Consider the following 23,379-nt stretch of genomic DNA (forward strand, 5'->3'; position numbering starts at 1 on the left):
AATCCATCATCAGTATGTTGATGATACTCAGCTATACCTCTCCACCCCGTGTCCACTCAGTAAAGCAGTGGAAGTGATGTACCGGTGTCTGGAGGCTGTTAGGGTCTGGATGGGTGCTAACAGGCTCAAGCTCAACCTCGACAAGATAGAGTGGCTGCGGGTTCTGCCTCCCAAGGACACTTCCATCTGTCCGTCCATTACCTTGGGGGGAGGTCCGCAACTTGGGTGTCCTCCTCGACCCACAGCTGACCTTGGAAAATCATCTGTCAGCTGTGGCAAGGGGTCATTTGCCCAGGTTTACCTGGTGCGCCAGCTGTGGCCTTATCTAGACAGGGAGTCTTTACTCACAGTCACTCATACCCTTATCATCTCGAGGTTCAACTACTGTAATGCTTTCTGTAATGGGTGTGATTGATTTTTAATTTAATTAGGGATTTTAGATTGCATTGTACACTGTCAGACTTTTTACTAAATCTGCACTTCTGTTCTACTAGTTTTTCTCATCATTCCTATCCTTTTCCTCCCACTTAGGACTGTATGACTGTAACTCGTTGCTTCTATCTTACGATTTTTATTAATATTGATTGTTTCTTCATTGCTTATTTGACCCCTATGACAATCATTAAGTGTTGTACCACATGATTCTTGACAAATGTATCTTTTTCTTTTATGTACGCTAAGAGGATCTGCGCCAAGACAAATTCCTTGTGTGTCCAATCACACTTGGCCAATAAAATTCTATTCTATTCTATTCTATTCTAATTTTAATTTAATTGCAATGATTTTATTGTAATTTACTGGTTTTTATATGTTGTGTAAGCCACCCCAAGTCTTCGGAGAGGGGAAGCATAGAAATCCAATAAACAAAGAAAGAAAGAAAGAAAGAAAGGAAGAAAGAAAGAAAGAAAGAAAGGAACAAATGCCCATTTTTATGTTTCCTTAATTGAATTGAATTGAATTCTTTATTGGCCAAGTGTCATTTAATACATTTCTCACTTAACAGCAGAAGTTTTGGGCTCACTTGTGGACGTGTTAAGTTGAGGACCAGGCTTCGGATGTTTTTTCACGCCGCCCAACGGCGCACTCATTGCAACTCTAACTTGTAAAACTCCTATGTTAATTAAAACTTCCCTGTTTCTTTTTCCTATTTGACTCCAGTAGTTTACAGTACTATAAATCCGTCATTCCCAACATGGTCAAAGTTGCTGCCCCTGTGGATTTATATGTCAGGCTTCCATGACTGGAACTTGGCAGCTTATCACAGATCTCTTGACACTTGCCTGCACCCTTAGCTCCATTGCTTGATTAGACTTGGCAGAAGCCTTACCCGGTAGGGCTCAGCTAAATAAGAACCTTTATTGAGGGCAAGTACAAAGCCATACAAAGCTGCTGATTGCTCATGGCCAGTGAAAGAGGGAAAATAACTTCTGAATCCTTAGTAGTTTCAGTTGGTTGTTTCTTCCTTTGGTCCTTTCTCCACAAATTAACAGACTCCTGGCCCAGAATTTGGTAGACCTGAAGCCAAGTGGTTAATGTATACTGTTAGCATCCCACACTGGGCTTATAACCAATGTTAGAATCCTAAACTTAGAAACGAAGTACATGTAGCAGTGGTGATTGTTCAGCCAATAACACAGACTATTATAAGTAAGAGTATGAATATTATTTACAATGTATACAATAGATCAGTGATGGCAAACCTATTACATGGGTGCCACAGGTGGCACGCGGAGCCATATCTGCTGGCACGTGAGCCCTTGCCCTAGCTCAGCTCCAACGTGCATGTGAGTGCCAGCCAGCTGATTTTTGGCTCACGCAGAAGCTCTGGGAGGGGGGTTTTGGCTACCAGAGAGCCTCTGGGGTGATGGGGGAGAGTATTATTAGCCTTCCCCAGCTCCAGGGAAGGCTTTGGAGCCTGGGGAGGGCAAAACACAAGCCTACTGGGCTCACCATAAGTTGGGAAACAGGCCATTTCCAGCCTCCAGAGGCCCTCCAGGGGTTGGGGGAAGTTTTTTAATACATAAAACAAATAAACTACATACACATTCAAGTCAAGCAATCACATATTATTATTATTATTATTATTATTATTATTAATAATAATAATAATAATAATAATAATAATAATAATAATAATAATATTTGTATGCCTCCCCTCTCTGCAGACTCGGGGCGGGTCACAGCAATGATAAAAACAATATACAGTACCAAATCTAATATTAAAGTTTAAAATAACAATTTTACATTAAAAAGCCTAAAAACCCCAATATATAAAAAAGCATATACACAAACATATCATACATACAGCTACATCGCCAAGGGGGGATGTCTCAGTTCCCCCATGCCTGACGGCAGAGGTGGGTTTTAAGAAGTTTACGAAAGGCAAGGAGGGTGGGGGCAATTCTGATCCCTGGGGGGAGCTGGTTCCAGAGGGTCAGGGCCGCCACAGAGAAGGCTCTTCCCCTGGGTCCCGCCAGATGACATCGTTTAGTTGATTGGACCCGGAGAAGGCCAACTCTGTGGGACCTAACCGGCCGCTGGGATTCGTGCGGCAGAAGGTAAACCATACAAACGAGATATCAGGATATACAGTTCTATACCTACAGTAGCTAACCAATAATATTATCATACGCAATTCTATAATATTCCTCTCCTGCAGAACACACAGTTCTATATAATAACATAAGTAGACCAATTTTTAGCATGCAGCAATATATAGCACACAAGAAGTATAGTCCCATAGACAAAACTAGCAGAGAGTAAGATCAGAGAATTAGCATTAGCAAGAGCAATAGAGGAATAGCAAGCATTAGCAAAACTAACCATAATAACCAACAAACAAAACTGAGAGCAACACATCTGTCTCCCTTTTATGGCTAATTGCAGCCCTAGCCCTTAAGGCAATGTTTCCCAACCTTGGGAACTTGAAGATATTTGGACTTCAACTCCCAGAATTCCTCAGCCAGCATTTGCTGGCTGGGGAATTCTGGGAGTTGAAGTCCAAATATCTTCAAGTTCCCAAGGTCGGGAAACACTGCCTTAAGGTAACATTATACTAATTCCTCCAAACATACATTGCTGGTTAGTTCATATATTGATAAACCCAACCGACGAAGTACGTAGTACAGTAGTACCTCTAGATACGAGTTTAATTCATTCCAGAAGAGAGCTTGTATGTCGAACAACAAATGACTTTAGACTTTGTTTTTCCCCTCTGAGATAACCAGAAGCAAGGATTCTTGCACCACCTAGTGGACGCTCAGCTCATATCTTGAATTTGAGCTCGGGTCTCAAAAAGAAATTTCTCTCCCCTTGTGGCTCGTATTTTGTAATACTCGCATGTGGAGCAGCTCGTATCTAGAGGTACTACTGTACTGACATATACCATCCCTGGCCTGAGAACTCAACGTCAACTCTCTTCATATTTATTTATTTATTGGATTTATTATGGACACTGGAGCCCGAAGGCTCTATTGTCAGGGAAAGGGAGAAAACCAGAAAGTTGGCATGGAGGATGTAATCCAGTGAGGCATTGGCTATTTCCACTGTCTTTTTCTAACCTTTGTAGTTTGCAAAAGGAGAAAAAGAGAGATGGGTGGGAGGAAATTGAGGAAAGAAAACTGCCCCTACCTTGCAGCTTCAGAATATCGCTCTAAGCATCGAAAGATAGCAGCTTGACGAAGATGGTTTCGGAAATAGGCAGGGTTCAGAATTACACTCCTTGGAAAAAGGCAAACAAACATTTAGGTCAAAGACATAATATGGTAGAACCTTTTAAGATCTAACTCTGGGGTTTGCAGATAGTCCTTGCCTTACAACCTGTCACTTCAATGTTACAATATAAATACGATAGGTATTTATGACCCATGATTTGAAGTTTCAATGCCATGATCACCCCTCTGTGGTCACGTGATCACATTTTCGGTGCTTAGCAACCAGCCTGCATTTATGGTTATTTTCAGCATTCTGTAGTCAGGTGACTCTAGTGTGGTCAAAATAGCCGCAGCGTTATGGACCCATTGATTTTCGGTGATTTCCCCCCCCCCCCGGTGTCTCAACTGTGCTTTGGTTGAAGAGTAAAAGTCAGCATTAAGATAATAATAATAATAATACTAATAATAATAATAATAAGTGCAGACTCTGTAAAGAAACAAATGAAACAATCGATCACATACTCAGCTGCTGCAAAAAGATCGCACAGACTGACTACAAGCATAGACATGATGCTGTGGCACAGATGATCCACTGGAACTTGTGCCGGAACTACCATTTCCCAGTGGCAAAGAACTTGTGGGATCATAAGCCCGAAAAAGTGGTCGAAAATGAGGAAGCAAAACTACTGTGGGACTTCCGACTTCAGACTGAACGAATTCTGAAGCATAACACACCAGACATCCTGATTGTGGAGAAAAGGAAAGTATGGATCATCGACATCGCAATCCCAGGGGACAGCAGAATTGAGGAGAAGCAGCTAGAGAAATTAGTGAAATACGAAGATCTAAAAATCGAGCTGCAACGACTCTGGCATAAGCCAGTGAAAGTGGTCCCAGTGGTACTTGGCACGCTGGGCGCAGTGCCAAAGGATCTCAGCGGACATTTGAAAACCATCGGAATTGACAAAATCTCCATCTGTCAATTGCAAAGATCGGCAAACATAATTCGCCGCTACATCACTCAGTCTTAGGTGGTTGGGAAGCGCCCGACTGGTGATGAAATACGAAATCCAGCATAGTGATCTCATTTGCTGTGTTGTATTGACATAATAATAATAATAATAATAATAATAATAATAATAATAATAATAATAATAATTTATTAGATTTGTATGCCGCCCCTCTCCGCAGACTCGGGGCAGCTCACAACAATAATAAAACAGTGTACAATGAACAAATCTAATATTTAAAAGAAAATATCTAAAACCCATTATTTAAAAAACATACAAACACAAGCATACCATACATAAAACTATATAAGCCTGGGGGAGATGTCTCAATTCCCCCATGCCTGGCGATATGGGCGGGTCTTAAGCAATTTATGAAAGACAAGGAGGGTGGGGGCAGTTCTGATCTCTGGGGGGAGTTGATTCCAGATGAGGGGGGACAGGAGGCCTTCTTCCAACACGGAGATGCCAGTGGGTTCATACCAGTGTGGCTCTTTGGATCACACTGCCCAGATGGGGAGGAACGCAGTGGGGTAGCAAAAATGGAATTCCACCCCAAAGTACCCAATTTGCACTGAAAGATGCTGAAACAAAATGCATAAGCCATGCCCAAAGTGTGGTAGTAAAAATTTTGGTAGCCCTTCACTGCCCACATACCCCCTTTTGGCAGGAGAACCAATAAAAGTTTGCCACCACTGGCTGAAGTGTTTGACTGAAAAACTCCAGCGATATAATAATAATAATAATAATAATAATAATAATAATAATAATAATAATAATAATAATTATTATTATTATTATTATTATTATTTATTGGATTTGTATGCCACCCCTCTCCGTAGACTCGGGGCGGCTAACAACAATGCTAAAAACAGCATGTGACAATCCAATAATAAAACAACTAAAAACCCTTATTTATAAAAACCAAACATACACACAAACATACCATGCATAACTTGTAATGGCCTAGGGGGAAGGAATATCTCAGCTCCCCCATGCCTGGGGGTATAAATGAGTCTTGAGTAGTTTACGAAAGACAGGGAGGGTGGGGGCAATTCTAATCTCCGGGGGGAGTTGGTTCCAGAGGGCCGGAGCCATAGTTCCCTCTAAGCTGAGCAGTGAGCAATCGCTCACTTAAAAATCATCATCAACTCAGAGTTTTCCAAACCTGCCCAGAAGCCGAGAGGGAAAGAGTGAGAGGGAAGGAGAGAGAGACGAAGAGAGGAAGAGAGAGAAACAGATAGAAAAAAGAGAGGAAGGAAAAGAGAAAGAAAAAGAATGGGAGTAAGGAAGAGAGAAAGAAAATCAAAATCTAGTTTGAAACTAGCTCAACTATTTAAGTGGCATTTTGATATTGATAGAGTTGCCCTATTATGAGCTCACTGTTATAGACACACAGTACAGTATTTTATTTTGAAATTCTCTGAGGCAAAACAGGGTGGGTTTTTTGTTTGTTTGTTTGTTTGTTTGTTTGTTTGTTTGTTTATTTATTTATTTATTTATTTATTTATTTATTTATTTGTTTGTTTGTTTGTTTGTTTGTTTGTTTGTTTGTTTGTTTGTGTGCCGCCCAGTCCCAAAGGGACTGCCGCTCAGACACTATACTTTTCTGCTCACCCCCCCCCCCCAAAAAAAAAAAATTAGAGGGAACACTGGCCAGGGCTATTCTTAACCAGGGCAAAAAGGTTGCTGTGACAAAAAGCCATTCACTTGACAAACCATCTTGCTTAGCCACAGAAATTCTTCCCTCAACTGCAGCCATAAATCGAGGGCTACCTGTACGTAAAAATTAATACAAAACATTATCCAACAATTCTGAATTTGATACAAGAGAATCCTTATATTCAGATAAGCAAACATACATAGATAATGACAACTGTTACTCATTCCTACATATTTCCCCCCCCCTTTCCTTCAAATCCCAGACAATTTTTTTTCACAGTACTCTCCTGCTAAGAAAGAAGCCCTTTGTCAAAAAACAAACATTAGCTACTGCAATCTCACCAAGTTCAATTTGTGTGTGTGTGTGTGTGATTTTTACAATAAACATGCTTAGAGAGAAGTTAACAAACTGGCTGATTGCTCGGCCTCTTGCAAAAGATTTTAAAGGTTGCTTTTCCGAGCTGTTGTCAACAGTTGATAATAGCTATATTGATTTTCCCCTACCAGATTATTGGCTCAGTCATTGGTAAGCAATAGCACTAGTACTTAACTACACATTTTCTACTGTCAAAGCCTGTTCCGATAGGGGTAAATGCACAGGGACTTATGACCCAATGATAGATAATGTCAACAAATTAGCTTTCAGGAGTCCCCCTTCTTTTCAAAATTATTCTTTTACTACCTTAAAAGGATCTCTTCTACAGCTCTTAACCCCCTTTCCTTGCGTTTCCTGGAAGAATATGATGGACCTGACATTTTAGAGCTGAGATCTGTAAGCTACTTTTGTTCATTTGAGAGTTTTAAGGCTTATCCAGATGATTGTTCAAGATGTGCCTGGACCACGTTTAAGCCTTGACAGCACTGTCTCAAGAGGCCCCGTGAAAACCAATAGCCTACAATTTTGTTTACAAGAGATGCTGAGGGGGAGGAAGCAGCTTTAATGCAAAGGACAAACAAGAGAGAAAAGATCTTTGGTGTGCAAAGTACAAAGGTTAATTTGCCTTCCTTCACATTGCAACTTAATTTTCATGGGTTTATTCTGGGAAAAACAAATGCAAGAGGCTGGTTTGTGTTAGACAGGGTCAGTCTTCTTTAAAAGCAAAACAAATATTTCGCAGATGTATTCGACACTGAAATCCTTCCAGCTCAGTGATTTTTTTCAGTCCAGGCAATCATCAAGAGTCAACACTGACAAAGAGATGCATATACGTACAGAGACATACACACACAGTGTTAAGTAAGGTTCAATTGCAAACCTAGCTGACTTTTCAGTATGGAATAATTTAAACCCCCATACTTAATGTGATGATTTAATCCATTTAATCTCCTACTTAATGCAGCAAATTCCATGGACCTTCCATGCCTACAAAGATTTATCTGCCTCCCTTTTCCTCATAATTGTATTATGAGAGAGATTGGACTAACTAGATCTGGTCTGTCTGTGATTTCTCATTAAGATATTCTTCCAAATATTATTTTGCCCTTTTATAGAAACCAGTATCTTACTATAATTGTTCACAAAACAGACTCTGGCTTAAACTGGTTAACAAACTTCAATGGAGTCCCGGATTAATAGAAAGAAAGAAAGAAAGAAAGAAAGAAAGAAAGAAAGAAAGAAAGAAAGAAAGAAAGAAAGAAAGAAAGAAAATGAAGAAAGAAAGAAAAAAGGAAAGAATGAAAATAAATAAATGAAGAAAGAAAGAAGGAAGGAAGGAAGGAAGAAAATAAATGAAGAAAGAAAGAAGGAAGGAAGGAAGAAAGAAAGAAAATAAATGAAGAAAGAAAGAAGGAAGGAAGGAAGGAAGGAAGAAAGAAAATAAATGAAGAAAGAAAGAAAAAAGGAAAGAAAGAAAATAAATAAATGAAGAAAGAAAGAAGGAAGGAAGGAAGGAAGGAAGAAAATAAATGAAGAAAGAAGGAAGGAAGGAAGGAAGGAAAGAAAGAAAATAAATAAATAAATGAAGAAAGAAAAAAGAAAATAAATAAATGAAAGAAAGAAAGAAAGAAAGAAAGGAGGAAGGAAGGAAAGAAAGAAAGGAAGAAAGAAAGAAAGAAAGAAAGAAAAAAGGAAAGAAAGAAAATAAATGAAGAAAGAAAGAAAGAAGGAAGGAAGGAAAAGAAAGAAAGAAAGAAAATAAATGAAGAAAGAAAGAAAATAAATGAAAGAAAGAAAGAAAGAAAGAAAGAAGAAAAGAAAGAAAGAAAGAAAGAAAAATAAACTCAGAGGGGAAAATTGTTTGATCATGCTACTAAAAAGTGGAGTATAAAATCCAGAATCTGAAAGAATGAGAATCCATATATGAAGTGTTTAACTTAACAAATTTCAGACTAAAATGCCTTGGTGCTAGTGATTGGGCCTTCTTACTTCTGTTTCCATGTGTCATAAAAACGTAATACTTGGTTAATCCAGATTGGAAGTAACATTCAACATTGTATAAAATGGAAAAATAGTGGCAGGAGAATTCAAAGCAATATCAAAGCAAATGTGATGTAAAGAAAACTTACGAAGATGCTAGGTGTTACCAATAGCAGATGGATGGTCCATCTGATTATGTGGGAAACCTCCAGGATGTGAATGTTCTAGAACAAATACATGTTGCAAAAAAAAAAGTTAAGTGTCTAAAAGAAGGATAGTAGCACAAAATATTTCACAAGCTAGAGATGCAATTTTTCTTGGCTGAAGAAATCATCATGCTAATATTAAGGATTTTCAATATATTTGCCAACAGATGTTTCAGCAAACATTTGGCAAAACTGAAAAATACAGCTTGGGGAAGTGTTTTTAAATACAGTGGTTTTATTTTATTTATTTATTTGTCAAACATGTATAGGATAGTAGTAGTCTGTATAAACATAAGTAAAAATTAACAATAAAAGAGGACAATAGCATAGTAGAACAGGGACAGTAGGCACAATGGTGCGCTTATACATGCTTATGCATGCTTATGTGTTTAGGCTACTTCTGCTGATCACCAGCTGCCAGCAGTTTGGCAGATCAAATCTCACCACCAGCTCAAAGTTGACTCAGTCTTCCATCCTTACAAGGTGGGTAAAATGAGGACCCAGATAACTACTTCAGCTTCAACCGCAATAACACAAGAGCACGCAACAGATTCAAACTTGATACGAACCACTCCAAACTTGACTGTAAATAATATGATTTCAGCAATCGAGTTATCGAAGCATGGAACTCATTATCGGACTCAATTGTGTCAACCCCTAACCCCCAACACTTCTCCCTTAGACTCTCCACGATTGACCTCTCCAGGTTTCTAAGAGGTCAGTAAGGGGCGTGCATAAGTGCACTGGTGTGCCTTCCGTCCCTTGTCCAATTGTCTCTCCTTTCTTTCACCTATCATATATATTCTCTTCCTTTCATATATCCTCTCCTCTAAGTTCACTTTTACCCTTATATATATTACCACATGTCTATTTTCTTCCTATGTATTTGTGTATTGGACAAATGAATAAATAAATAAAATAAAATAAAAATAAATATGTGCTGATTCTGTAAACTGCTTAGAAAGGGCTGTAAAGCACTATGAAGCGGTATATAAATCTAAATGCTATTGCTATTGCTATTAGAGCAATGTATCCCAACCTTAGCAAGCTAGCTTTCCTTTTCAAATCAATGTTATGATTGCTCTCTTTTCTTGAAATAAGAACTAAAACCAGCCTGCCAGGTACAAATACAAGAGCCAGACAGTTCCTGTTTTTGTGCCTGTGAGCTCTTCAGAGAGGCACCTCAAAGCAGCTCATTCCATCTCTGAAGATGCCAGCCTTCAAAATGTCAGGACCTGAGAAAAGTGGAGCTCAAAAGCTCATCACTACCTGATTGATGCCAGCCATGAAAGCCTGAACTTTCAGATGGCATGCCACCGGGATCTGGCTATTAGAGACACGTATGGTTTTTTAAAAACTTTAATTGTTTTATTTGTTGGTTTTGTATTGCTTTGAACTGTTTATATAACATTTTTGTGTATTTGGCTGTGAGCCACCCAGAGACCTCTGGGAGTTGAGCGGCATGTACGCATGTACGCATGTACGCATGTACGCATGTACGCATGTACGCATGTACGCATGTACGCATGTACGCATGTACGCATGTACGTATGTATGCATGTATGAAGAAATAAATGTAGAAGAAATAAATGTAGAAGAAATAAATGTAGAAGAAATGAAAAAGATATTTTAAAAGTTAAATATTAACAGTTAAATATGACCTTTCTTTTGAACAATGAGCATTAGCTTTTCTGCATTAATTAAGTAAGCACTCTTTTTAAGACTAAACTCCAGATGCTGAAAACAGGAAACAAAGAACTGCGTCAGTCTAAGAAAGTCCACATATCTTAAAGGTGTCAAATTCGAAAAGCATTGCATTGCTTTGAATTGTTTTTAGGGGGTCTTATATAACGTTTTTGTGTATTTGGCTGTGAGCCACCCAGAGACCTCTGGGAGTTGAGCGGCATGTATGTATGTATGTATGTATGTATGTATGTATGTATGTATAAATAAATAAACAAACAAACAAACAAACAAATAAATAAATAAATAAATGTAGAAGAAATGAAAAAGATATTCTAAATGTTAAATATTAACAGTTTATTTATTTTATTTATTTATTGTTAGAGTTGGAAGGGACCATGCGGGTCATCCAGTCCAACCCCCTGCCTAAGCAGGAACCCTATAGCATCCTAGACAAATGGCAGTCCAATTTCCTCTTTAAAATGTCCAGAGTATTGGAGTTCACAACGTCCACTGGTAGGTTGTTCCACTGGTTGATCGTTCTGACCATCAGGAAGTTCTTCCTTATTTCCAGGTTGAATCTCTCTTTGGTCAGCTTCCAGCCGTTGTTCCTCATCCGGCCCTCCGGTGCCCTGGAGAATAAAGTGATCCCCTCCTCTCTGTGGCAAGCCCTCGTATACCTGTAGACTGCTATCATGTCTGCTCTGGCCCTCCTTTTCTCTAGGCTATCCATGCCCAGTTCCCGCAGTCTCTCTTCGTAAGTCTTGGTTTCTAGACCCCTGATCATTTTGGTTGCTCTTTTCTGCACCTTCTCCTCCTAAATATGACCTTTATTTTGAACAATGAGCATTAGCTTTTCTGCATTAATTAAGTAAGCACTCTTTTTAAGACTAAACTCCAGATGCTGAAAACAGGAAACAAAGAACTGTGTCAGTCTAAGAAAGTCCACACATCTTAAAGGTGTCAAGTTTGAAAAGCAGAAGTCTAGGACAACGAAGGAGAGGTGGACTCTGATGGCTTCTTCAATACCCACCAAGTTCACTGGGGGGAATTTTTTTCGTTGTAATAAAAACGCCCTACCAACATGAGCTTCAGAAGATGAGCTTGACCTGAAGGTGAGCTTGCCTTCATAAATTGTGAGTGCTCCATTACGGGAAGGCTTCAAAAGAAAACTGGACAGCCATATGTTTGAAAGAACAGGGGTGAGTTTCAAAAATTTTAACAATGGGTTCTCTGTCTGGTTGATGGGTGGGCGTGGCCATGGTGGGTGTGGCCTAAATCAGTCTCATGCACCATGGCGGTGCACAGTGAAGGCCTGCTGCCAGAACGGTAAGGTGCTACGTTCCGGTAGCGATTTTGGAGATGCGTGCGCAGCTGCATGCTCCTGATGCACGCACATGTGCCCCCGTTTGAGATTTGGCTGCTGCGCACACTACAAGAAAAATGTTGCGTGAAGACACTTGTGTGAATGAGATTTCACCGATTTTCACTGATTCTTTTGCAGGGAAGCAAAAATATTGGCCAACGTTGCCGAAATCTTGCTCACACATGCATCCTCATGCGAGATTTCACTTGCTGTGCATGTGCAGCAGCCAAATCTCGTGCCAATGGGCGTGCAGCCCGCAACGACCCTAGAGGGCGCACTGGTAGCACCAAAGATGGCAGGCCTTCTCTGGTGGTTTGTGTGTGTGTATGTGTGTATGTGTGTATGTGTGTGATTGGAAACGGGCACATTTCCGATCTTTTGGAGCCTCTAGGATGCAATAAGTCCCACATTCCATGAGGAGAAGGGTGGCCTATAAATCAAATCAATAAATCATTAAATCAATCAATCAATCAATAAATAAATAAATAAATAATCATCTTTTAAAAAATTTTGGGTGAGGCCCAGCGATCAGCCAGTTTTTTAACCTGTCTCTAAGCAAGATTATTGTAAAAATCACACACACACACACACACACACACACACACACACACACATTGCAGTTGGTGAGACTGCAGTAGCTAATGTTTGGTGATGTAAAAAAAACCTTACGAAAATGCTAGGTGTTACCAATAACAGATGGAAGGTCCATCTGATTATGTGGGAAATGTCCAGGATGTGAATGTTTTAGAACAAATACATGTTGGGGAAAAAAAAGTTAAGTGCCTAAAACTAGGATAGTTGCATAGAAATTTAATTATAATAATAATAATAATAATAATAATAATAATAATTATTATTATTATTATTAATAATTATAATTATAATTATTATTACTACTACTAATAATAGTAATAATAATAGTAGTAGTAGCAACAACAACAACAATAATAACAATAACATGCTTATAGTAATAAGTGGAGATACTAATAAGGAAGTGAAGAATAATAGTAATGGAATCTTAGTAAATTATTTGACAGTGTTGAAGGAATTAGTTGTTAAGCAGAGTTATGGCATTCAGGAAAAAACTGTCCTTGTGTATAGTTGTTCTGGTGTGCAGGGCAGAAGTTGGAACAATTTATTTATAGGATGTGAGGAGTCTGCAATATACAGCAGGGGTGCCCAACCTTTTGGGCCTCAGGGAACACCACGGTCATAATTTTAAAGCCTGAGGACCATCAAATTAATAATTTTAAATCCCATGGACCCCAATTCATAATTTTAAGTCCTGCAGACCACTAATATGGATTTTTTTTAAAAAAAATAGTATATAATTATGAATTATAAATTTGGTGGTCTGCAGGCTTTAAAAAAAGGATAAATACATTTGTAAAATAATGATCAGAGAATTTCCATTTTATTAATATGAAATGGGCCTATTTAACATAACAAAATTACAAATGCAAATTATAACAATTGTAAATGCTTATTTAATCATAACAAAATTTTTAAAGGTTGTTTAATTGTAACAAAATTATTAAAGTTAGTGTAATTATTACAAAATAATTCATGCTTATTTGAGGGTGGCTTGCTGATGTTATAAGGCATAAGACACAAGGCACATGTCTTCTATCCTCCATGCTAGGGAAAGGATAGTGATGTGATAAAACCAGTTGTGGTGCAGCCGCAGTGAACCCTAAAACCCTACAGCTTAAATGTAGTTTATTCTTTTTGCTTAATAAGCTATTCCCATTTTTCAGATCTGAAGAAAACTTCTTGAAATCCTGGAGATTGGTTGTGTCTCCATGAACTGTACAAGGAGGACTAACAATCTGACTTCATGTACAATGGCTTTTAATATTTTTGTTCGCCCAAACAAAGTTTTTCAGAATGTAGCGAACATTCTCTAGTTTTATGTAACAACCACCCTCACATGGAAAACTTGTAACCGAAAGGTGATAGATGAATATTATACATTTTAAAACATCTCCTACAAACATTCTGAAAACACCACCAAACAACAACAAAAAATAACGAAGAGCGATGTTTTGGTATTCTTGTGGAACGAAATGCTAATAAATAATATTACAAGGTTCCAGTGACAGCCATAATTCATTTTTCTCTGTATCACATATTTGTTATTACTTTATGCACACCCATACATCTGAGTTAAGAGAACTATGCAAATCAAACTCCAAATGCAATTATTTGGCCTGTCTTTCCAGAATGTTTTCTTCTTGTCTCTCTTGAATAGCTCTACCATATGAAATAGATTTTCAATTATTTTTTATTTTCTCTGAAGCTAAACACTATCCTCTATCAGTAAATCATTTGGCCAGCCCTGTAGCCAAGCAGCCTTTGAGGAAGATATATTAAGCTTATATATACATATATAGTATGTGTGTGTATGTATGTATTCATGCATGTATGTATGATTGTGCGTGTGTGTACCATATTTTTGGAGTATAAAATGCACTGGAGTATGTTGTGATTCAGCCTGAGGCTCCTCAGGGACCGGCTGGATCTCTGCCGGATCCATGCCCAGAGGAGGAGGACAGTGAACAGGAGGGGGAGGACCAGGCAGACGGGGGAGAGGAACGTCAGGAAGAGGAGGAGGGAGAGCAGCCTGAGACCCCCGGGGGGGGAGGCTCTCCCCAGCTAGTAGCCTGGATTCATTGGATAAAGACGCACAGGCTATAATAGACATGAGGCAGTGACGAGCAGCTCAAAGAAGGTGCCAATTAGAAAGGTATTTCCATCCCTGAATTGGCAACAGCTGGGTTTGGGTGTGGTTCTCCTCAGCAGGGTTGAAAAGGCAGGCCCGCCCTTACAGTCTTGTGGAGAGTTATCAACTGGGAGTCCTGTGACCTTGCTTCGATTCTTGGCGTCTCTGATCTTGGCTTGTGGCCTAGAAGTCTGGAAGACTTGGGGGAGGCATGGGTTTTATTATCTCCAGCGTTGTTTTTGCCAGCAAGAATCCTGTTTTATTGCCTGGCCTTCGTGAAACCTCTGTGAAGCTTCATAGTGTTCCTGTCTGTAAGAACAGTTTTTGTTACCTGTGTTTGCTTTCCAGTATAGAAACTGCCTTTGCTTTTTACCAGTGTGTCTGGATACTCTTTTTGGTTGGTGTTGGCATCTGGGAGGACCCAGACAGAACAGAGTATAAGACGCACCTCAGTTTGGGGGGAGGAAAATAGAGGGGGAAAAAATCTACCTACCAGGTATTCATCTGGCTAGCATCCTTAGTCTGTTCAGCTTCAGCACATCATTTTATCCCCTGGTTATGATGGAAAAGCTTTTTTTCAGGGGGAGTAGGAAAGAAAACGACTAAACAGTGTCATCTGGCGGGACCCAGGGGAAGAGCCTTCTCTGTGGTGGCTCCAACCCTCTGGAACCAGCTCCCCCCAGAGATTAGGATTGCCCCCACCCTCCTTGCCTTTCGGAAACTTCTTAAAACCCACCTCTGCCGTCAGGCATGGGGGAATTGAAACATCTCCCCCTTGCCCATGTTGTTTTGGTGTATGATTGATTGTGTGCTTGTTTTTTATATATATTGAGGTTGTTTTTATGAATTTTTTAACCTAAAACTGTAATTAAGATTACTAAATATTAGATTTGTTACTATGTACTGTTTTTGCCATTGTTGTCAGCCGCCCCGAGTCTGCAGAGAGGGGCGGCATATAAATCCAATAAATCTAATCTAATCTAATCTAAAACAAGCCTGCAAAAACTTAGGGCAGGAAAAACTGCTTTGGAGGGAGTAGTAATCTTTTTTAAAAAAATGCTGCAAGCCAGGAAGATTGTTAGCATCGTGTTAGGGCTGAAAAAGTCTTTTTCAGAAGGTGTAGGAATGAAAACAAGCTTGCAAAGGGCTGGAAAAAACTTTCTTCAGAGTGAATAGGAAGCTGGGAAGAACATTAGCACCTAGTTAGGGCTGGAAAAAATAGCCTTGAAAAGCTACATTCTGAGTATAAGACGTACCCAAATTTTCAGCCTCTTTTAGGGAGGAAAGGTGTTTTATACTCTGAAAAATGCAGTATGTATGTATGTATGTATGCAGGGGTGAGCTACTTCCTGGACAGGGAGGGGGGGAAACGCAATGGGGTAGCGAAAATGGAGCTCCACTCCAGAGCACCCAATTTGCACATCCTTAATTCAAGGCTCAGCTACAGCAATGCACCCTACATGAAAACTTCTTGGAAGCTTCAACTGATCCAGAATGCAGTGAGGTAGGCAATGATGGGTGTGTTTTCTCTATGCCCATGTGACACCTCTACTTTTTGAGCTACACTGTTTGCCCATCTGATTTCAGATGCAATTGAAGGTGTGAGATGTCACCCATAAACCCCGCTATGGTTGGCATAAGGCCAGTTTATCTGAAGAATTGTCTATCTCCCCTGGCTTCTACCAGGCTAGTAGGTGCCAGCAGAGTTGGCGGAATTAGCTCCTTTTAAAAATTAAACAGTGCCATATATTGGTACCCGGAAGTCTGTCTTCTCTGTTGCCTTGCCCACCCTTTGGAATAAGAATCTTCTTAACTCCATATGGATTGCATCATGTTGTCATTTTGTAAAGTCTTGAAGACTTGGCTGTTCTTCCAGATTTTGGGTTGCAATAGGTGGGTCCCGTTGTTGAGTGTGTTGGCTATTTTTGGGTGTTTTTTTTTCTATATTAGGCCCAATATTGCTTTGGCTTGTATTGATTTTTATGGTATTATATGGTAAGCCGCCCAGAGTTACTGGGAGATGGGTGGTTCCCAAATTAAAATCAATGAATCAATGAATCAATGAATCAAGGAATCAAGGAATCAAGGAATCAAAGAATCAAGGAATCAATATGGAAGTAAATAAGGAAGGGAGGGAGGGAGAGAAGGAAGGGAGGAAGGGAGGGAGGGAGGGAGGGAGAGAAGGAAGGAAGGGAGAGAGGGAGGGAGAGAATGAAGGAAGGGAGAGAGGGAGGGAGGGAGAGAAGGAAGGAAGGAAGGAAGGAAGGAAGGAAGGGGCCTTTGTTCAACACAACACATGAATTTAATGGAATAAATGCATTGAACACGGTTTGGATCATGTTCAGGGAGTTTTAATTTAGAACATTATGAATCACCGTGGAATCTGTTGTTTTGGATCTGGTTGACATCACTGGATTTATTTGCTCTGCAAGCAATGAATTTGAGAAGGCAATCAGTCTCACCGCATAAGTTACAGAATTTTGAAGACAGAAAGTTTGTCTCACTGTGCAGTAAAGTGCAGATTATTTTGATCCTGGGCCTAAAATATGGTTGCTCTTTCTCTAATGAAGAATTTATCTATCAGCTGAATCTCTGTTGTTACCTCCTGCCATAACTTCCCTTTGGACAAACAGGGTTTAGTGTAAAAGTGATCAACAACCTATTGCCATCTCAAATCAGAAAGGTTGAACTAGCCTTGATATATGTTTTTCATGGTAGAATTGTGACGTTTATCAGTATAAATCTTTCTAATAACACCTTTGTGTATAAAAACGAAATTCTGTTTATTAAAATTAGCATTTTCCTACTCTCTTCAGGAAGAAAAATCCATCTGCAGAAAAATATCCTTTGCAGAATTTATTGCATACTGATTTACATTCTTGGATGCTTGTTATAATTGGTTTACAGAAGATACAATTTCTGGTGTTTCTCCCCTTGATTTATGACTCTTCTTTTTCCATGGAAGATTTAAGTGACATGCATTGATGTCGGTTATCTATTTGTTGGACTGAAAACAGATCGAGCTGCAGATGGAAGGTGTACTTATCCACAGCCAAAGGTATGAAACCAATAAAGAAGAATATTTGTAGCTCAGGGTTGAAACGAGCGTTTCTTTTTACTCCCTGTACTTGGATGTTTTCTTGCAGATGTTTCATTACCCAAACTAGGTAACATCATCGGTGCTAATGTCACTAGCACATCATCACTAACATTGATGATCTTTCCTAGTTTTGGTAATTGTTCTGTCGGGCTCTCTGGTAGACTCCTCCCGAAAATTCACAGTACAAATTTCAGACACACACACGTTTGAAAATTCAAAACAATGTTCTTTATAATGAAAATTCACTTAAACTAAGCCCTCTTTTGGTATAGCAAAGAGCACTCGTCTCCAAACAAACTGGTAATTGGTACAAGTCCCTTATCAGTTCTGTGATACTTAGCTTGCAGCTGTGAGGCAATTCACAGTCCTTCTTCTATCACAAAGTGAAACACACTTTGCTCTGGTTTAGTTTCCAAGCGGGGAAAAATCAGCACACAAAAGGTCAAAGTCAGTAAAGCAGTCACGAAACACAAGGATCAGATAATCCTCCACAATGGCCAAACCCACAGGCTGCTATTTATAGCAGCCTCACTAATTATCACAGCCCCACCCAACCACAGGTGGCCTCATTTTCTTTGATAATAATCTCTCAGTTGTTGTTGCTGCCTATGCATCGCTCTCCGCATGCGTGGCCGTATCATTAACTTTTGTTCTGAATCCAAGGAGAAGCTAGATAATTGATCTCCTTCTGAGCTGTCTGCCCCACTCTCCTCCTCCCTGTCACTCATGTCTTCTTGGTCAGAGGAGCCTTCATCAGCAGATTCCACCGGGGGAAAAACAGGCCTGTAGCATGTGGATGTCTCCCCCACATCCACAGTCCTTGGGGCAGGAGCTGGGCCAGAGCTAACCACAACAGGTAATGAAATGTATTCAAGAAAAAATCCAACCTCAGATAGCACCAATGCAATACACACAATAGTTTGCTTCTGCAACCCAACAAGACCGACACAGACTTCAGAGGATCATCAGAACTGCAGAAAAAACAATTGCTGCCAACCTGCCCCCTATTGAGGACCTGTATACTGCACGAGTCAAAAAGAGGGTGGTGAAAATATTTACTGACCCCTCGCATCCTGGACATAAAATGTTTCAACTCCTACCCTTCAAACGTCGCTACAGAGCACTGCACACCAAGAGAACTAGACACAAGAACAGTTTTTTTCCTGAATGCCATCACTCTACTAAACAGATAATTCCCTCTACACTGTCAACTTTTTTACTGTCTGCACTTTTATATCTACTAGTTTTTCCTCATCATTCCTATTATCCTTTTCCTCCCACTTAGGACTTTATGGCTGTACAGTAGTCCCTCGCTATACCGCGCTTCACCTACTGCGGCTTCACTTCATCGCGGGTTTCTGAGGAAGTCGATCGGCAGATTTAAACAGCCTGCCGAACTCGATCGGCAGGTTTTTCAAAAAAATAAATAAATCTAAAATTGTAAATACTGTATTTAAATACTGTATCTAAAAAAAATACTGTGTGGTAAGGGTTTATAAACACTTAAAACAATGAAAACTTACCAAACAATTACAATATAAATACTTAAATAAGTACTATCAGTCGATAAATTCCCCATCGCGGATTTCACCTATCGCGGACAGGTCTGGAACGTAACACCAGCAATAGGTGAGGGACTACTGTAGCTTGTTGCTTGTACTCTAAGATTTTTATTAATATTGATTGTTTCTTCATTGCTTATTTGACCCCTGATGTCAATCATTAAGTGTTGTACCACATGATTCTTGACAAATGCGTATTTTCTTTTATGTACACTGAGAGCATCTGCACCAAGACAAATTCCTTGTGTGTCCAATCACACTTGGACAATAAAGAATTCTATTCTATTCTATTCCATTCTATTCTATTCTATTCTATTCTATTCTATTCTAGTTAGAAACAGAGGTGGGCTCCTTCCAGTTCAGACCAGTTCTATGGAACCAGTAGTTAATTGGCGACCTGGGTTGCTAGAACTGGCAGTGATCCAGGCCTGCCACGCCCCCAAACCAGCTCTCTTGGGGGTGCCATAGGCACTTATAAATTGACTATGTCAATCATGTCTTTCTGGTTTTGATTTTTGCAACAAAAGACTACCTGCATAACACTTCTTAGCATGTTTAATTTCCAAAGATTTCCAGTACAGTGGTACCTCTACATATGAACTTAATTCATTCTGTGACCAGGTTCTTAAGTAGAAAAGTTTATAAGAAAAAGCATTTTTTCCCATAGGAATCAATGTAAAAGCAAATAATGATTGAGGAAACCACAGGGAGAGTGGGAGGCCCTGTTTCCTATGATGAGATTCCTAGGGAGGCCCCATGGAGGCTTCTCCCTGCCTTTTCTGGCCCTGTTTCTTCACAGGAGATTCCTAGAGAGGCCCCACGGAGGCTTATCCCCACCTTTTCTGTCCCTGTTTCCTCCCAGGAGATTCCTAGAGAGGCCCCATGGAGGCTTCTCCCTATCTTTTCCAGTTACAGTTTCAGAGGCTCGGGTTTGTAAGTGGAAAATGGTTCTTGAGAAGAGGCAAAAAAATCTTGAACACCCGGTTCTAATCTAGAAAAGTTCATAAGTAGAGGCATTCTTAGGTAGAGGTACCACTGTCCTTTGTTCGTGACTGAAAGAAAAAAAATAGCTGATCTTTCACATCCTGGTGCTCCAATAGATTCATCTTTATGATGCCACCAGTTTTTCCTTTGCCTTTCTCGCTAGAACAACTTTGTAATGTGAACATGAAATGTATCTATGCTTTCTTTGTGGGGAAAAAATATCTATTGATGCAGACACATCATTTGTCTGATGCAAGCGTGCTTTCATTTTCCACACTTGTACTTCTTTCAGAGGTTAGTTTGCACATGCCTGGAACTTGTTAGAGGATGCCTGCTAGCTATCAGGTTAATACATGAACTAAATGAGAAAGCTTTGTAGATGAACTTCTGCCCTTGATGAAACACTGTTAAAAGTCTCTGCACCTTTTTACTTGATATTCATGAATGAATGCAAACATACATGACCCAAGATAATGTTGCAAGATCCGATCTGGGTTGATCACCAGGTCCATCCTCAGAGAAATTCTCTCCTACCTGAATAGCAATAGCACTTAGACTTATATGCTGCTTCACAGTGCTTTTACAGCCCTTTTAAAGCAGTTTACAGAGTCAGCATATTGCCCCCAACAACTTGAGTCCTCATTTTACTGATCTCGGAGCTGAGTCAGCCTTGAGATTTGATCTGCAAAATTGCAATCTGCTGGCAGTCAGCAGAAATATCCTGCAGTACTCCTTTCTAACCACTGCGTCATCATGGCTGTTGAATGTGTGCTTTGGGCTATTCTACCTGTAGTATTTATGCGGTGCTCGGTTGTGTGTGGCTTTTTAGTTGTTGATTGGGGTGTTGATTGCCAGTTATTAGTTCATTGACTGTTGTTTCCTGCTGCTGAGTCCTTGGCTCTTAAGCACCTGATAAGTTGGTGGTAAATCAATACTCTTGTTGACTGATGAGATGCCCATTTCCTAGGCTTCAATAATTTCCCTGGCTATTTTTGTACCTGCTCAGCCAACAATTTTAGTAGCTTTGAAATCGAATGTATGTTCTTGTCCTTGCAATTTGCTCAGTGAGTTTGGGTTTCCTCCTCTGATTGCTGGCTTGTGTTCTGATGGTTAGCTACCTCCCCATCTGTCCTACCTATTCACATAGGCAATCCATGCAGGGGATCCTGTAGATTTCATTAGAAGTATCTCTCACCTTCAAGTGATCTTTGCAATGCATTATTTGTCCTTTTATGGTAGCCTCTGTATGGTAGCTTCAGTGACAAATTCATTACTTTATTTAATATCAGATTTGTAATTAGGAATAAAAAAGGAATGCTGTCAATCTCCTGTTCACCTGGAAATGCTGAAAATATGGGGAGCTTATATGGATGGATTGCTAATTATCTATGTTGACATAATACATGCACAATTTTGGATATCTAGCTAATATGTCCTGGCTTGTTAAAAATCCCTTGCGGTTGATGAAGAACTTTCCATTTTTATTCTTCCCATTAATAGAGAACATCAATAGATTATTTCCCCTATATCCGAAGTTTTAATTTTGTCCCCAGCCCAGTCAACCAAGCAAGAGCTGGAGACCATTTTGACACATCACAATTAAGGTGATGCTTTTTGCTTCAGTCAGCTTAAAATGGACTAAGAAATCTTCAGTGGCCCAACTATCCATTCATATTACAAATGCTTCCTTTCTCCTTTTCATTAACAAGAATCAGATGTTCACATAAATATGACACGAGAAGGAATTAAATTTCTCAAAGGCAATGCAAGGTCAGAAGAAGGCATGAGAAGAATGCAGGTCTGCTGAGTGGAAATGCTTCATTTAAGTTAACATTCTCTCCTGGAGAATATTAACTTCAGTTCTGAATTACGAAACTTCTTGGATGGAAAATGAAACGTCTTCAAAGAAAAACAAAGTCCAGTTGCCCTTTGAAAAAGGAACCTTTGGGAAACCATGACCCAGACGACTGGAAAACTTTATAAATATTTGGTTCTGCAACCCAACAAGACCGACACAGACTTCAGAGGATAATCAGAACTGCAGAAAAAACAATTGCTGCCAACCTGCCTTCCATTGAGGACCTGTATCCTGCACGAGTCAAAAAGAGGGCGGTGAAAATATTTACTGACCTTTCGCATCCTGGACATAAACTGTTTCAACTCCTACCTTCAAAACAACACTATAGAGCACTGCATACCAAGAGAACTAGACACAAAAACAGGTTTTTCCTGAACGTCATCACTCTGCTAAACAAATAATTCCTTCAACACTGTCAAACTATTTACTAAGTCTGCACTACTATTGCTACTAGTTTTTTTCTCATCATTCCTATCACCCATTTCCTCCCACTTATGACTGTATATTGCTTGTATCCTTAAGATTTTTATTAATGTGGATTGTTTCTTCATTGCTTATTTGACCCCTATGACAATCATTAAGTGTTGTACCTCATGATTCTTGACAAATGTATGTTTTCTTTTATGTACACTGAGAGCATATGCACCAAAGACAAATTCCTGGTGTGTCCATTCACACTTGGCCAATAAAGAATTCTATCTGTCTGTCTGTCCAGCATGCCTACCATTCCTGTCTTACTGTCCTCATTTATCTGTACTTACTTGGTATATGTTTATGCTTAGATATATACCTAATATCTTGTACATATCTGACAAAAAATAAATAAACAAATAAACAATAAAGCTAGAAATTAGAACCAATATACACTTTTAAATGTTATTTTCATTTTTAGCACCCCAAAATTATGTAAGAATAGTTGTTTTTATGCTCACAACTTTTTACCTGTAGAACAGTGTAATCTGGCTAATAACCATTTTCCCCCCTAAAAAATGTTTTCACTTTATGGCCAAGTAAATCTACATGACTTTCAAATGTAAATGTCCTCAGGGTTAGCTTCTTTTTAAACATAACCACCACTATTTGAATAGCACTCAATAGCGTACATGTTGATCTGATAATTCTTCCCCATCACCAAATTTTATTGGGGAAAGATAAAATGCTAGTGATCTTCATCTGTTTGTTTCATTGCACTGTACTGTTTAACTGTGCAGCCTCGACTC

General features: G+C 39.4%; 1 protein-coding gene across 1 annotated transcript in view; it reads right to left on the reverse strand.

The window, feature by feature from the left end:
• The window catches only part of SPATA16 (spermatogenesis associated 16), a 262,235-nt gene that overhangs the window by 176,035 nt on the left and 62,821 nt on the right, over positions 1-23,379 (reverse strand). Inside the window, exon 3 of the mRNA XM_070753649.1 lies at positions 3,631-3,720. Coding sequence (XP_070609750.1) covers positions 3,631-3,720 — 90 coding nt within the window. The remainder of the gene's footprint in view (positions 1-3,630; positions 3,721-23,379) is intronic.

The sequence above is a fragment of the Erythrolamprus reginae genome, chromosome 5, assembly GCF_031021105.1.
Source record: "Erythrolamprus reginae isolate rEryReg1 chromosome 5, rEryReg1.hap1, whole genome shotgun sequence".
Classification (NCBI taxonomy): Eukaryota; Metazoa; Chordata; class Lepidosauria; order Squamata; family Dipsadidae; genus Erythrolamprus; species Erythrolamprus reginae.